This window comes from Somniosus microcephalus, chromosome 34 (assembly GCF_052327205.1).
Source record: "Somniosus microcephalus isolate GS21.2 chromosome 34, FLI_Smic_1.0, whole genome shotgun sequence".
Lineage (NCBI taxonomy): Eukaryota > Metazoa > Chordata > Chondrichthyes > Squaliformes > Somniosidae > Somniosus > Somniosus microcephalus.
This window is the reverse complement of record NC_141020.1, coordinates 16,449,116-16,465,122: the sequence shown is the minus strand read 5'-3', so window position 1 is coordinate 16,465,122 and position 16,007 is coordinate 16,449,116. Positions and strand designations below refer to the sequence as shown.

Sequence of the window (16,007 nt, the reverse complement as noted above, 5' to 3'; positions counted from 1 at the left end):
CAGGCCAACATCCCCAGCATCGAAGCTTTGACCACACTCGATCAGCTCTGATGGGCGGGTCACATTGTTCACATGCCCGACACGAGACTCCCAAAACAAGCGCTCTACTCGGAGCTCCGGCACGGCAAGAGAGCCCCAGGTGGGCAGAGGAAACGCTTCAAGGACACCCTCAAGGCCTCCTTGAAAATGTGCAACATCCCCACCGACACCTGGGAATCCCTGGCCCAAGACCGCACAAAGTGGAGGAGAAGCATCCGGGAAGGCGCCGAACACCTCGAGTCTCTTCGCCGGGAGCAAGCGGAAGCCAAGCGCAGGCAGCGCAAGGAGCGCACATCAACCCAAGCACCCCACCCACCCGCCCCTTCACCCACAGTCTGCCCCACCTGTGACAGAGACTGTAGGTCCCGCATTGGACTCATCAGTCACCCGAGAACTCATTTTTAGTGTGGAACAAGTCATCCTCGGTTCCGAGGGACTGCCTAAGCAAAGAGGGTGTAAAAGATCCCACGGCACTATTTCGAAGAAGAGCAGGGGAGTTCTCCCCAGTGTCCTGGCCAATATTTATCCCTCAATCAACATCACTAAAACAGATTATCTGGTCAATGATCACGTTGCTGTTTGTGGGAGCTTGCTGTGCACAAATTGGCTGCCGCGTTTCCTACATTACAACAGTGACTACACTTCAAAAAAGTACTTCATTGGCTGTAAAGCGCTTTGGGATGTCCTGAGGTCGTGAAAGGCGCTATAGAAATGCAAGTCTTTCTTTCATATGGAATCATATCCAGCCTTCTGCAGAGGAGAGAATACAAGTGGGGAAAACGATGCATCCACTGCACATAAAGCCAGCAATGGCTTGCACTTTACAGCAGAGCTGGTCACACGGCCTCTGTACACGACTCAGCAACAACAGACTAACTTACATTCAATGAATAGGAATTCAATCTCCATGCAAACTGATCAGAGGTGAACTTGTACCAGGTAATGAGAGATCTCACCAACTGCTCTGTCCTTGCTCAAGGTTAAACCTAGTTCGGCATCCTCCGGTCCCTTTCCTGAATGTCAGCTTGGCTCAGTTGGTAGCACTCCCACCTCCCAGTCAATCAATTGTGGTTTCAAACTCCCAATCCAAAAGGCTTGAACACATAATCCAGGCTGACAATGCATTGCGGTACTGAGGGAGCTTCCACTGCACTGTCAGAGACGTTAAACTGAGGCCCTCTCAAGTGGACATAAAAGATCCCACGGCTACTATTTCAAAGAAGAGCAGAGGCGTTCTCCCCGGTGTCCTGGTCAATATTTATCCCTCAACCAACAATCAAGAAAAACAGATTATCTGGTCAGTATCTCATCGCCGTTTGCGGGAGCTTGCTGTGCGCAAGTTGGCTGCCACGTTTTCTACATTACAACACTTCAAAAGTATCTCATTGCTTGTAAAGCACTTTGAGACGTCCTGAGGTTGTGATGGGTGCTATATAAATGCAAGTTCTTTCTTTCTACAGAGATGAACTGGTCTCAAAGAGTACTCAATTAAACATGAGGAATTGTGTGTTTTTTTTTAACGAGTCAGACGCAACAAATAAACCAGCGAGTTAAATTCACTCCAAAGTCATAAATAATTTACAAAACAATAAAATACTGCTGCAATCTATCTGGCCATCTGCATAACTAACTGGGACAGATAACCACAGCTCCAAGTGTTAAATGGGTTTGTATGATTTACCTCATCTTAAAGTCACTACTAACACTTCCCTGATGTGCAAAACAGTGAGAATGAATAAGTGAAGCAATCAAGAAAGAGAAGAAAAAAATGTATATAGTGCCTTTCACATCCTCAGGACGTACCAAAGTGCTTTGCAACCAATGAAGCAACATGGTAATGTTTGAAGTGCTTTTTGAAGGGTAGTCACTGTTGTTTTGTGGGCCAATTTGCACACAGCAAGTTCCCACAAACAGCAATGAGGTAAATGACCAGATAATGTTTTAGTGGTATTAATTGAGATAAATATTGGGGAGGACAACTCCCCTCTCTTCTTTGAATAGTGCCTTGGGATCTTTTGCATCCCCCTGAGAACATAAGAAATAGGAGCAGGAGTAGGCCAATCGGCCCCTCGAGCCTGCTCCGCCATTCAATAAGATCATGGCTGATCTGATCCTACCCGCCAATCCACTATCACAGAACCATCTCCTGAATCTAACAGAATTAGACACACGAAATAGGAGCAGGATCAGGCTACACGGCCCCTGGGCCCGCTCCGCTACCCACAGGGCCATGACCGATCCGAACCTAGACTCATGTCCAAATTCCTGCCCGCTCCCCGTAACCCTTAATTCCCTTCACTTCTAGGAAACTGTCTATTTCTGTTTTAAATGTATGTAATGATGTAGCTTCTATAGCTTTTTGGGGCAGCATATTCCATGGACCTACCACCCTCTGAGTGAAGTAGTTCCTCCTCATCTCAGTTTTGAAAGAGCAGCCCCTTATTCTAAGACTATGCCCCCTAGTTCTAGTTTCACCCATCATCGGGAACATCCTCCCCGCATCCACCCGATCCAACCCCTTCACAATCTTATATGTTTCAATAAGATCGCCTCTCATTCTTCTGAACTCCAATGAGTCCCAATCTACTCAACCTCTCCTCATATGTCCATCCCCTCATCCCTGGGATTAACCGAGTGAACCTTCTTTGTATTGACTCGAGAGCAAGTATGTCCTTTCTTAAGTATGGACACCAAAACTGTACGCAGTATTCCAGGTGCGGTCTCACCAATACCTTGTACAACTGAAGCAATACCTCCCTATTTTTATATTCTATCCCCCAGCAATGAAAGCCAACATTCCATTGGCCTTCTTAATCACTTGCTGCACCTGCATACTAACCTTTTGAGTTTCGTGCACCAGGACCCCCAGATCCCTTTGTACTTCAGTACTTTCCAGTTTCTTGCCATTAAGATAATAACTTGCTCTACGATTTTTCCTGCCAAAGTGCATAACCTCACACTTTCCAGTATTGTATTCCATCTGCCAAATCTCTGCCCACTTACTTAGCCTGTCTATGTCCCCTTGCAGGTTTTTTATGTCCTCCTCACTCACTACTTTCCCTCCCATCTTAGTATCATCTGCAAACTTTGATATGTTGCACTCGGTCCCCTCCTCCAAATCGTTAATATAGATTGTAAAGAGTTGGGGACCCAGCAGTGACCCCTGCGGAACACCACTAGTTACTGATTGCCAGTCTGAATATGAACCATTTATCCCAACTCTCTGCCTTCTGTTAGATAGCCAATCCTCTATCCATGCCAGAATGTTACCCCCAATCCCGTGATTTTTTATCTTAAGCAATAATCTTTTGTGGCACCTTATCAAATGCCTTTTGGAAGTCCACTACGTCCACTGGTTCCCCTTTATCCACCCTATATGTTACTTCCTCAAAGAACTCCAGCAAATTTGTCAAACATGACTTCCCCTTCATAAAACCATGCTGACTTTGTCCTATTAAATTATGATTATCCAAATGTCCTGTTACTGTCTCCTTAATAATGGACTCCAAAATTTTACCAACCACAGATGTTAGGCTAACCGGTCTATAGTTTCCAGCCTTCTGTCTACTGCCCTTTTTAAATAAGGGTGTTACATTAGCAGTTTTCCAGTCTGTCGGGACCTTTGCCGAGTCCAGGGAGTTTTGGAAAATTATTACCAATGCATCCACAATCCCTACCGCCACTTCCCTCAAGACCCTAGGATGTAAGCCATCAGGTCCAGGGGATTTATCCGCCTTGAGTCCCATTATTTTACCGAGTACCACTTCCTTAGTGATTTTGATCGTGTTTAGCTCCTCCCCCCCCTTTAGCCCCCTGTTTGTCCAGTGTTGGGATATTCTTAGTGTCTTCTACTGTAAAGACTGATATAAAATATTCAGTGTTTTTGCCATCTCCATATTCCATAGAGCAGACACGGCCTCATCTGAAAGACTGCGCCCCAGACAGTGCAGCACTCCCTCAGTACTGCGCTGGGAACGTCGGCCTGCGTTACGTGCTCAAGTCTCACTAGAAATAGTGCAGATAATTATTAAATATGTTATACAAACTACATTATAAACAATAAATGCTGGAAATACATCTGAGAAAGAGTTCATGTTTCAGGTCGATGACCTTTTGTCAAGAGCTGAAACGACCCAAAACACAGTGCATTCCAAATCCTAACCACTCGGTGCATAAATAAGTTTTGCCTCATGTCGCCTCTGGTTCTTTTGCCAGTCACCTTAAATCTGTGCCCTCTGGTTATCGACCCTTCAGTCACTGGAAACAGTTTCTCTTTACTTAATCTATCTAAACCGTTCTTTAATCACCGCTATCAAATCTCCTCTTAACCTTCTCTGCTCCAAGGAGAACAACCCCAGCTTCTCCAGTCTATCCACGTTAACTGTATTCCCTCATCCCTGGAACCATTCTAGCAAATCTCTTTTGTAACCCCTTCAAAGCCTTTACGTCCTTCCTAAAAGGTGTGGTGCCCAGAATTAAAGAAAGAAAAAGATTTGCATTTATATAGTGCCTTTCACAACCACTGGACATCGCAAAGCGCTTTACAGCCAATTAAGTACTTTTTAAAGTATAGTCACTGTTGTAAAGTAGCAAACGTAGTGGCCAATTTGCACACAGCAAGCTCCCAAAAACAGCAATGTGGTAATGACCAGATAATCTATATTAGTGATGTTGATTGAGGGATAAATATTGGCCAGGACAATTATAAACTATGTTATAAATATGTTATATTAAAATCAATTCTAAGTTATGAAACATGCACATAGTAGTGATTATAAATTCTTATATTAAAATCAATTCTATGAAACATGCACCTAGTAGTTATTATAAATTCTTATATTAAAATCAATTCTAAGTCGAGAAACATGCACCTAGTAGTGTTTATAAATTATATTAAAATCAATTCTATGAAACATGCACCTAGTACAGTTATTATAAATTCTTAGATTAAAATACATTTAGATTAAAATCAATTCTAATCTAAGAATTTATAATAACTGTACTAGGTGCCTGTTTCATAGAATTGATTTTAATATAATTTATAAACACTACTATGTGCATGTTTCACGACTTAGAATTGATTTTAATCTAAGAATTTATAATAACTGTACTTAGAATTGATTTTAATCTAAATTATTTTAAGTCATGAAACATGCACATAGTAGTGTTTATAAATTCTTATATTAAAATCAATTCTATGAAACATGCACCTAGTACAGTTATTATAAATTCTTAGATTAAAATCAATTCTAAGTTATGAAACATGCACCTAGTAAAGTGATGATTGTAAATCTGTTTAGATGTTAAAGTCAGTGACCCTCCCGCACCCCGGGCCAATCAGCGGCTGCCTGGCGGCGGCCCGGGGACATTGGCTCGCTCGGGCTGCGGGGAATGACTTACGGTGGTGGACAGGGCGCAGCGAGCGCCGCCGGCGAGGGGGAGATGGAGAGAGAGACGGGGCCGGGTGGCGCGGCCGCTCCCCAGGCTCCTGAGGCTGCTCCCGAGTCCGCTCAGCCGCCTGGCAACCGCCGCCATGATAGCCGTCTGTCCAGCCCAGCCGCCTGTCCCGCACTATCCCCGCCCCTCGCAGGCCGGCACCGAGCCACCCCCTCGCCAACCGAACCACAACCAAATAACAATACGGCAAAAAATAAATGGCTTCACAGACAATCGCTTTATAGTCATTGTTTGGTAGAGGCCTACAAGTAGTCGCCTCGAAAAAGGGTCTTTGTTGGGAGAAGCAGCTCCTGGTTGTTATGGCCCGCCTCTTCCCGATGCTGATTGGCTGGAAGTGAGGGATGCCTTCACCCGATTGGTGCAATTCGCTGTCAGTCAGCGGAGGGCGGACCGCTATGGCCCGGCTCCTCGCGATGCCGATTGACTGTAAGGGAGGGATGCCTTCATCGATTGGTGCAGAACGCTGCCAGTCAGCGCGGAGGGCGGGAGGTCATAGCCCGCCTCTTCATGATTGACGGGAAGTGAGGGATACCTTCATCTGATTGGTGCAAATCGCTGTCAGTCAGCAGGGTTAGGGCCCGCCTCTTCGTGATGTCGATTGGCTGAAAGTGAGGAATACTTTCATCTGATTGGTGTACATCGCTGTCAGTCAGCGGTAGGCGGAAGGTCATGGCCCGCCTCATTGCGATGCCGATTGGCTGGAAGTAAGGGATGCCGTCATCTGATTGGTACATATCGCTGTCAGCTAGCGGAAGGTCATGGCCCGCCTCTTCGTGATGCCGATTGGTTGGAAGTGAGGGATGCCTTCATCTGATTGGGGTGGATCGCTGTCAGTCAGTGCGGGGCGGCCTGAGGTCGGGTGTGGGGCCGCATTGCAGGGGATGGAGGAGACCGGCGGGGAGACGCAGCTGTTGCGGCCGTTCTGCTGTGAGCATAGCCTGCTCTCCAGGCCGGATGGCTCGGCCTCCTTCACGCAAGGTGGGTGCCTTCAGGTTTTGAGCCTCGGGATGCTCTGGTTTGGGGAGGGGGAGAAGTTGCAGTGCCCCCCCCGCCGGGCCAGCAGGGCTTCCCCCCCCCCCCCCCCCAGCCTCGTCCCAGCAGAGGTTCCCCCCCCCCTCCCCGCAGCCCCGTCCCAGCAGGGCTTCCCCCCCAGCCCCGTTCCAGCAGGGCTCCCCCCCCCACAGCCCCGTCCCAGCAGGGCTCCCCCCCCCGTCCCAGCAGGGCTCCCGCCCCAGCCCCGTCCCAGCAGGGCTTCCCCCCCGTCCCAGCAGGGCTTCTCCCCCCCCCCCCCCCCCCCAGCCCCGTCCCAGCAGGGCTTCTCTCCCCCCCCCCCCCCAGCCCCGTCCCAGCAGGGCTTCTCTTCCCCCCCCCCCAGCCCCGTCCCAGCAGGGCTTCTCCCCCCCCCCAGCCCCGTCCCAGCAGGGCTTCTCCCCCCCCCAGCCCCGTCCCAGCAGGGCTTCCCCCCCCCAGCCCCGTCCCAGCAGGGCTCCCCCCCGTCCCAGCAGGGCTTCCCCCCCCAGCAGGGCTTCAGCCCCGTCCCAGCAGGGCTTCAGCCCCGTCCCAGCAGGGCTTCAGCCCCGTCCCAGCAGGGCTTCAGCCCCGTCCCAGCAGGGCTTCCCCCGTCCCAGCAGGGCTTTCTCCCCCAGCCCCGTCCCAGCAGGGCTTTCCCCCCCCCCCCCCCAGCCCCGTCCCAGCAGGGCTTTCCCCCCCCCCCCAGCCCCGTCCCAGCAGGGCTTCCCCCCCCAGCCCCGTCCCAGCAGGGCTTCCCCCCCCCCAGCCCCGTCCCAGCAGGGCTTCCCCCCCCCCAGCCCCGTCCCAGCAGGGCTTCCCCCCCCCAGCCCCGTCCCAGCAGGGCTTCCCCCCCCCAGCCCCGTCCCAGCAGGGCTTCCCCCCCCCCCCAGCCCCGTCCCAGCAGGGCTTCCCCCCCCCCAGCCCCGTCCCAGCAGGGCTTATCCCCCCCAGCCCCGTCCCAGCAGGGCTACCCCCGTCCCAGCAGGGCTACCCCCACCCCAGCCCCGTCCCAGCAGGGCTTCTCCCCCCCCCCCCACCCCCCCCCCCGCCCCGTCCCAGCAGGGCTACCCCCGCCCCGTCCCACCAGGGCTTCTCCCCCCCGCCCCGTCCCAGCAGGGCTTCTCCCCCCCCCCCCGCCCCGTCCCAGCAGGGCTTCCCCCCCCCAAGCCCCGTCCCAGCAGGGCTCCCTGTCCCTGCAGGGCTTCCCCCCCCCCCCAGCCCCGTCCCAGCAGGGCTTCTCCTCCCCCAGCCCCCCCCAGCAGGGCTTCTCCCCCCCCATCCCAGCAGGGCTTCCCCCCCCCCCAGCCCCGTCCCAGCAGGGCTGCCCCGTCCCAGCAGGGCTTCCCCCCCCCCCCCAAGCCCCGTCCCAGCAGGGCTGTCCCCCCCAGCCCCGTCCCAGCAGGGCTTCCCCCCCCCCCCCAGCCCCGTCCCAGCAGGGCTCCCCCCCGTCCCAGCAGGGCTTCCCCAGCCCCGTCCCAGCAGGGCTTCTCTCCCCCCCCCCCCCCAGCCCCGTCCCAGCAGGGCTTCCCCCCCCAACCCCGTCCAAGCAGGGCTTCCCCCCCCCCAGCCCCGTCCCAGCAGGGCTTACCCCCAGCCCCGTCCCAGCAGGGCTCCCCCCCGTCCCAGCCCCATCCCAGCAGGGCTTCCCCCCAGCCCCGTCCCAGCAGGACTTCTCCCTCCCCCCCCCAGCCCCATCCCAGCAGGGCTTCCCCCCCCCCCAGCCCCGTCCCAGCAGGGCTTTCCCCCCCCCCCAGCCCCGTCCCAGCAGGGCTTCCCCCGTCCCAGCAGGGCTTTCTCCCCCCCCCCCCCCCCCCAGCCCCGTCCCAGCAGGGCTTCTCCCCCCCCCCCCCAGCCCCGTCCCAGCAGGGCTTCCCGTCCCAGCAGGGCTTCCCAGCCCCGTCCCAGCAGGGCTTTCCCCCCCCCCCCAGCCCCGTCCCAGCAGGGCTTCCCCCCCCAGCCCCGTCCCAGCAGGGCTTCCCCCCCCAGCCCCGTCCCAGCAGGGCTTCCCCCCCCAGCCCCGTCCCAGCAGGGCTTCCCCCCCCAGCCCCGTCCCAGCAGGGCTTCCCCCCCCCAGCCCCGTCCCAGCAGGGCTTCCCCCCCAGCCCCGTCCCAGCAGGGCTTCCCCCCCCCCCCAGCCCCGTCCCAGCAGGGCTTCCCCCCCCCCCAGCCCCGTCCCAGCAGGGCTTCCCCCCCCCCCCAGCCCCGTCCCAGCAGGGCTTCCCCCCCAGCCCCGTCCCAGCAGGGCTTCCCCCCCCAGCCCCGTCGCAGCAGGGCTTCCCCCCCCCAGCCCCGTCCCAGCAGGGCTTATCCCCCCAGCCCCGTCCCAGCAGGGCTACCCCCACCCCAGCCCCGTCCCAGCAGGGCTTCTCCCCCCCCAGCCCCGTCCCAGCAGGGCTTCCCCCCCAGCCCCGTCCCAGCAGGGCTTCCCCCCCCAGCCCCGTCCCAGCAGGGCTTCTCTCCCCCCCGCCCCGTCCCAGCAGGGCTCCCCCCACCCCCGCCCCGTCCCACCAGGGCTTCTCCCCCCGCCCCGTCCCACCAGGGCTTCTCCCCCCCCCCCCCCCCCGCCCCGTCCCAGCAGGGCTTCCCCCCCCCCCCAAGCCCCATCCCAGCAGGGCTCCCTGTCCCAGCAGGGCTTCCCCCCCCCAGCCCCGTCCCAGCAGGGCTTCTCCTCCCCCAGCGCCCCCCCAGCAGGGCTTCTCTCCCCGTCCCAGCAGGGCTTCCCCAGCCCCGTCCCAGCAGGGCTCCCCCCCCCGTCCCAGCAGGGCTCCCCCCCCCGTCCCAGCAGGGCTCCCCCCCCCGTCCCAGCAGGGCTCCCCCCCCCCGTCCCAGCAGGGCTCCCCCCCCAGCAGGGCTCCCGTCCCAGCAGGGCTCCCGTCCCAGCAGGGCTCCCGTCCCAGCAGGGCTCCCGTCCCAGCAGGGCTCCCGTCCCAGCAGGGCCCCCGTCCCAGCAGGGCTCCCGTCCCAGCAGGGCTCCCCCCCGTCCCAGCAGGGCTCCCCCCCGTCCCAGCAGGGCTCCCCCCCGTCCCAGCAGGGCTCCCCCCGTCCCAGCAGGGCTCCCCCGTCCCAGCAGGGCTCCCCCCGTCCCAGCAGGGCTCCCCCCGTCCCAGCAGGGCTCCCCCCGTCCCAGCAGGGGCTCCCCCCGTCCCAGCAGGGGCTCCCCCCGTCCCAGCAGGGCTCCCCCCGTCCCAGCAGGGCTCCCCCCGTCCCAGCAGGGCTCCCCCCGTCCCAGCAGGGCTCCCCCCGTCCCAGCAGGGCTCCCCCCCGTCCCAGCAGGGCTCCCCCCGTCCCAGCAGGGCTCCCCCCCCGTCCCAGCAGGGCTCCCCCCCCGTCCCAGCAGGCTCCCCCCCCCCCCCGTCCCAGCAGGGCTCCCCCCCCCCGTCCCAGCAGGGTTCCCCCCCCGTCCCAGCAGGGCTCCCCCCCCCTGTCCCAGCAGGGCTCCCCCCCCCTGTCCCAGCAGGGCTCCCCCCCCCTGTCCCAGCAGGGCTCCCCCCCCGGTCCCAGCAGGGCTCCCCCCGTCCCAGCAGGGCTCCCCCCCCCCCCCGTCCCAGCAGGGCTCCCCCCCCCCCTGTCCCAGCAGGGCTCCCCCCCCCGGTCCCAGCAGGGCTCCCCCCCCCCGTCCCAGCAGGGTTCCCCCCCCGTCCCAGCAGGGCTCCCCCCCCCCTGTCCCAGCAGGGCTCCCCCCCCCCCTGTCCCAGCAGGGCTCCCCCCCTGTCCCAGCAGGGCTCCCCCCCCCGGTCCCAGCAGGGCTCCCCCCGTCCCAGCAGGGCTCCCCCCCCCCGTCCCAGCAGGGCTCCCCCCCCCCGTCCCAGCAGGGCTCCCCCCCCCCTGTCCCAGCAGGGCTCCCCCCCCCCGGTCCCAGCAGGGCTCCCCCCCCCCCGGTCCCAGCAGGGCTCCCCCCCCGGTCCCAGCAGGCTCCCCCCCCGGTCCCAGCAGGGCTCCCCCCCCGGTCCCAGCAGGGCTCCCCCCCCGTCCCAGCAGGGCTCCCCCCCGTCCCAGCAGGGCTCCCCCCCGTCCCAGCAGGGCTCCCCCCCGTCCCAGCAGGGCTCCCCCCCGTCCCAGCAGGGCTCCCCCCCCCGTCCCAGCAGGGCTCCCCCCGTCCCAGCAGGGCTCCCCCCCCCCCCCCCTGTCCAGCAGGGCTCCCCCCCGTCCCAGCAGGGCTCCCCCCCGTCCCAGCAGGGCTCCCCCCCCCCCCCTGTCCCAGCAGGGCTCCCCCCCCCCTGTCCCAGCAGGGCTCCCCCCCTCCCTGTCCCAGCAGGGCTCCCCCCCGTCCCAGCAGGGCTCCCCCCCCGTCCCAGCAGGGCTCCCCCCCCCCCCCAGTCCCAAGCAGGGCTCCCGCCGGCTCCCCCCCTGTCCCAGCAGGGCTCCCCCCCCCCCTGTCCCAGCAGGGCTCCCCCCCCCCCTGTCCCAGCAGGGCTCCCCCCCCGGTCCCAGCAGGGCTCCCCCCGTCCCAGCAGGGCTCCCCCCCCGCCCCAGCAGGCTCCCCCCCCGGTCCCAGCAGGGCTCCCCCCGTCCCAGCAGGGCTCCCCCCCCCGGTCCCAGCAGGGCTCCCCCCCCCCCCGTCCCAGCAGGGCTCCCCCCCCCCCCGTCCCAGCAGGGCTTCCCCCCCGGTCCCAGCAGGGCTCCCCCCCCCGGTCCCAGCAGGGCTCCCCCCCCGGTCCCAGCAGGGCTCCCCCCCCGTCCCAGCAGGGCTCCCCCTCCGTCCCAGCAGGGCTCCCCCCCCGTCCCAGCAGGGCTCCCCCCCCCCCTGTCCAGCAGGGCTCCCCCCCGTCCCAGCAGGGTTCCCCCCCCCCGTCCAGCAGGGTTCCCCCCCCCCGTCCCAGCAGGCTTCCCCCCCCCCCCTGTCCAGCAGGGCTCCCCCCCCGGTCCCAGCAGGGCTCCCCCCGTCCCAGCAGGGCTCCCCCCCGGTCCAGCAGGGCTCTCCCCCCCCCCCCCCCCCCGTCCCAGCAGGGCTCCCCCCCCCCCCCTGTCCCAGCAGGGCTCCCCCCCCCCGTCCCAGCAGGGCTCCCCCCCCGGTCCCAGCAGGGCTCCCCCTCGTCCCAGCAGGGGCTCCCCCCCCGGTCCCAGCAGGGCTCCCCCCGTCCCAGCAGGGCTCCCCCCCCCGGTCCCAGCAGGGCTCCCCCCCCCCCCGTCCCAGCAGGGCTCCCCCCCCCCCGTCCCAGCAGGGCTCCCCCCCCCCTGTCCCAGCAGGGCTCCCCCCCCCCCCGGTCCCAGCAGGGCTCCCCCCCCCCCGGTCCCAGCAGGGCTCCCCCCCCCGGTCCCAGCAGGGCTCCCCCCCCCCGGTCCCAGCAGGGCTCCCCCCCGGTCCCAGCAGGGCTCCCCCCCGGTCCCAGCAGGGCTCCCCCCCCCGTCCAGCAGGGCTCCCCCCCCGTCCCAGCAGGGCTCCCCCCCCGTCCCAGCAGGGCTCCCCCCCCCCCGTCCCAGCAGGGCTCCCCCCGTCCCAGCAGGGCTCCCCCCCGTCCCAGCAGGGCTCCCCCCCGTCCCAGCAGGGCTCCCCCCCGTCCCAGCAGGGCTCCCCCCCGTCCCAGCAGGGCTCCCCCCCGTCCCAGCAGGGCTCCCCCCCGTCCCAGCAGGGCTCCCCCCCGTCCCAGCAGGGCTCCCCCCCCGTCCCAGCAGGGCTCCCCCCCCGTCCCAGCAGGGCTCCCCCCCGTCCCAGCAGGGCTCCCCCCCGTCCCAGCAGGGCTCCCCCCCCGTCCCAGCAGGGCTCCCCCCCCGTCCCAGCAGGCTCCCCCCCCGTCCCAGCAGGCTCCCCCCCGTCCCAGCAGGGCTCCCCCCCGTCCCAGCAGGGCTCCCCCCCGTCCCAGCAGGGCTCCCCCCCGTCCCAGCAGGGCTCCCCCCCGTCCCAGCAGGGCTCCCCCCCGTCCCAGCAGGGCTCCCCCCGTCCCAGCAGGGCTCCCCCCGTCCCAGCAGGGCTCCCCCCCGTCCCAGCAGGGCTCCCCCGTCCCAGCAGGCTCCCCCCGTCCCAGCAGGGCTCCCCCCGTCCCAGCAGGGCTCCCCCCCGTCCCAGCAGGGCTCCCCCCGTCCCAGCAGGGCTCCCCCCGTCCCAGCAGGGCTCCCCCCGTCCCAGCAGGGCTCCCCCCGTCCCAGCAGGCTCCCCCCGTCCCAGCAGGGCTCCCCCCCGTCCCAGCAGGGCTCCCCCCCCGTCCCAGCAGGGCTCCCCCCCGTCCCAGCAGGGCTACCCCCCCGTCCCAGCAGGGCTCCCCCCCGTCCCAGCAGGGCTCCCCCCGTCCCAGCAGGGCTCCCCCCGTCCCAGCAGGGCTCCCCCCGTCCCAGCAGGGCTCCCCCCCCGTCCCAGCAGGGCTCCCCCCCCGTCCCAGCAGGGCTCCCCCCCCGTCCCAGCAGGGCTCCCCCCCCGTCCCAGCAGGGCTCCCCCCCCGTCCCAGCAGGGCTCCCCCCCCCCCCGTCCCAGCAGGGCTCCCCCCCCCGTCCCAGCAGGGCTCCCCCCCCCCCCCGTCCCAGCAGGGCTCCCCCCCCCCGTCCCAGCAGGGCTCCCCCCCCCCCCGTCCCAGCAGGGCTCCCCCCCCGTCCCAGCAGGGCTCCCCCCCCGTCCCAGCAGGGCTCCCCCCCGTCCCAGCAGGGCTCCCCCCCGTCCCAGCAGGGCTCCCCCCCGTCCCAGCAGGGCTCCCCCCCGTCCCAGCAGGGCTCCCCCCCCCGTCCCAGCAGGGCTCCCCCCCCCGTCCCAGCAGGGCTCCCCCCCCGTCCCAGCAGGGCTCCCCCCCCCGTCCCAGCAGGGCTCCCCCCCCGTCCCAGCAGGGCTCCCCCCCCGTCCCAGCAGGGCTCCCCCCCCGTCCCAGCAGGGCTCCCCCCCGTCCCAGCAGGGCTCCCCCCCGTCCCAGCAGGGCTCCCCCCCGTCCCAGCAGGGCTCCCCCCGTCCCAGCAGGGCTCCCCCCGTCCCAGCAGGGCTCCCCCCCGTCCCAGCAGGGCTCCCCCCCCGTCCCAGCAGGGCTCCCCCCCCGTCCCAGCAGGGCTCCCCCCCCGTCCCAGCAGGGCTCCCCCCCGTCCCAGCAGGGCTCCCCCCCCCCCCCCGTCCCAGCAGGGCTCCCCCCCCCCGGTCCCAGCAGGCTCCCCCCCCCCGGTCCCAGCAGGGCTCCCCCCCCCCGGTCCCAGCAGGGCTCCCCCCCCCGGTCCCAGCAGGGCTCCCCCCCCCCCGGTCCCAGCAGGGCTCCCCCCCCCCGGTCCCAGCAGGGCTCCCCCCCCCCGGTCCCAGCAGGGCTCCCCCCCCCGTCCCAGCAGGGCTCCCCCCCCCCCCGTCCCAGCAGGGCTCCCCCCCCCCGTCCCAGCAGGGCTCCCCCCCCCCCGTCCCAGCAGGGCTCCCCCCCCCCGTCCCAGCAGGGCTCCCCCCCGGTCCCAGCAGGGCTCCCCCCCCCGGTCCCAGCAGGGCTCCCCCCCCCGTCCCAGCAGGGCTCCCCCCCCCCCCCCGTCCCAGCAGGGCTCCCCCCCCCCCGTCCCAGCAGGGCTCCCCCCCCCCGTCCCAGCAGGGCTCCCCCCCCCCGTCCCAGCAGGCCCCCCCCCTCCCCGCAGGGCTCCCCCCCCCGTCCCAGCAGGGCTCCCCCCCCCCCCCGTCCCAGCAGGGCTCCCCCCCCCCCCCGTCCCAGCAGGGCTCCCCCCCCCCGGTCCAGCAGGGCTCCCCCCCCCCCCGGTCCCAGCAGGGCTCCCCCCCCCCGGTCCCAGCAGGGCTCCCCCCCCCCGGTCCCAGCAGGGCTCCCCCCCCCCGGTCCCAGCAGGGCTCCCCCCCCCGTCCCAGCAGGGCTCCCCCCCCCCCCCGTCCCAGCAGGGCTCCCCCCCCGTCCAGCAGGGCTCCCCCCCCCCCGTCCCAGCAGGGCTCCCCCCCCCCGTCCCAGCAGGGCTCCCCCCCGGTCCCAGCAGGGCTCCCCCCCCCCGGTCCCAGCAGGGCTCCCCCCCCGTCCCAGCAGGGCTCCCCCCCCCCCCCGTCCCAGCAGGGCTCCCCCCCCCCGTCCAGCAGGGCTCCCCCCCCCCGTCCCAGCAGGGCTCCCCCCCCCGTCCCAGCAGGGCTCCCCCCCCCCCCCCGTCCCAGCAGGGCTCCCCCCCCCCGGTCCCAGCAGGGCTCCCCCCCCCCGGTCCCAGCAGGGCTCCCCCCCCCCCGTCCCAGCAGGGCTCCCCCCCCCCCCCCGTCCCAGCAGGGCTCCCCCCCCCCCCCGTCCCAGCAGGGCTCCCCCCCCCCGTCCCAGCAGGGCTCCCCCCCCCCGTCCCAGCAGGGCTCCCCCCCCCCGTCCCAGCAGGGCTCCCCCCCCCCCCGTCCCAGCAGGGCTCCCCCCCCCCCCGTCCCAGCAGGGCTCCCCCCCCCCGTCCCAGCAGGGCTCCCCCCCCGTCCCAGCAGGGCTCCCCCCCCCCCGTCCCAGCAGGGCTCACCCCCCCCCGTCCCAGCAGGGCTCCCCCCCGTCCCAGCAGGGCTTTCTCCCCCCCCCCCCCCGTCCCCGCTGGGCCTCCCCGCCCCCCCCCCCGTCCCAGCAGGGCTTCCGTCCCCGTCCCGGCTGGGCTTCACCCCAGCCCCGTCCCAGCAGGGCTTCTTCCCCCATGTCCCGTCGCAGCAGGGCTCCCACCCCCAGCCCCGTCCCAGCAGGGCTTCCACCCCACCCCCAGCCCTGTCCCAGCAGGCCTTCCCTCAGCCCCGTCTAGGGTTATATTCCCTAGAACTTAGAAGGTTAAGGGGTGATTTGATCGAAGTTTTCAAGTTTTAAGGAGAACAGATAGGGTAGATAGAGAGAACTATTTCTGCTGGTTGGGGAGTCTTGGACTCGGGAGCATAATCTAAAAATTAGAGCCAGACCTTTCAGGAATGAAGTTAGGAAACATTTCTACACACAAAGGGTGGTAGAAGTTTGGAACTCTCTTCCGCAAACGGCAATTGATGCTAGGTCTGAGATTGATAGATTTTTGTTAACCAAAGGTATTAAGCTGTTGTGGAGTATTTTAAACCAACACTCGACACAAGTTTTTCGGATCGATAATCAAGTCGTCTTAATGTAACGCGGCATAGGCAACCAATCAGTGAAGATGCATGCGGCAAAGTACCGCCTTTTATTACCGGAAAAGTATATGTCCGTTATCCCTCAAGCTGTTGTTGCACCTATGACCTTTGTTTCCAAATGGGGTCTCATCAACATTGTACTTCTGACTCATCGCACCAACACTCTTCTTTATCTTCCTTGCTGCAATGCTCCATCTCACCCTCAGTAAGCTCCCCACTGGAGTGGAGCTAATTTACAGAACAAACGAGAAACTGTTCAACCTCCGTCGCCTCCAGTCCAGATCCAAGGTCGTCCCATCCTCTCTTGTCGAATTACAGTATGCAGACGATGCTTGCGTCTGCGCTCACTCGGAGATCGAACTCCAAACCATCGTCAACACCTTCACCGAAACATACGAGAGCAATATATGTGAATGATCTGGACGAGGGAACTAGATGCGGTATCTCCAAGTTTGCAGACGACACGGGGCTGGGTGGGCGTGTGTGCTGTGAGGAGGATGCCGAGAAACTCGTG

The 16,007-nt window shown here is 64.6% G+C and overlaps 2 protein-coding genes across 2 annotated transcripts in view; one reads left to right on the top strand and one right to left on the bottom strand.

The window, feature by feature from the left end:
* The window catches only part of bckdha (branched chain keto acid dehydrogenase E1 subunit alpha), a 65,304-nt gene extending 59,650 nt beyond the window's left edge, over positions 1-5,654 (bottom strand). Inside the window, 1 exon segment of the mRNA XM_085973462.1 lies at positions 5,440-5,654. Within this exon segment, the coding sequence (XP_085829588.1) occupies positions 5,440-5,574 (135 nt within the window). The 5' untranslated portion in view covers positions 5,575-5,654.
* A 666-nt stretch (positions 5,655-6,320) lies between these two features.
* exosc5 (exosome component 5) overlaps positions 6,321-16,007 on the top strand; it is a 32,749-nt gene continuing 23,062 nt past the window's right edge. The window contains exon 1 of the mRNA XM_085973461.1: positions 6,321-6,474. Within this exon, the coding sequence (XP_085829587.1) occupies positions 6,378-6,474 (97 nt within the window). The 5' untranslated portion in view covers positions 6,321-6,377. The remainder of the gene's footprint in view (positions 6,475-16,007) is intronic.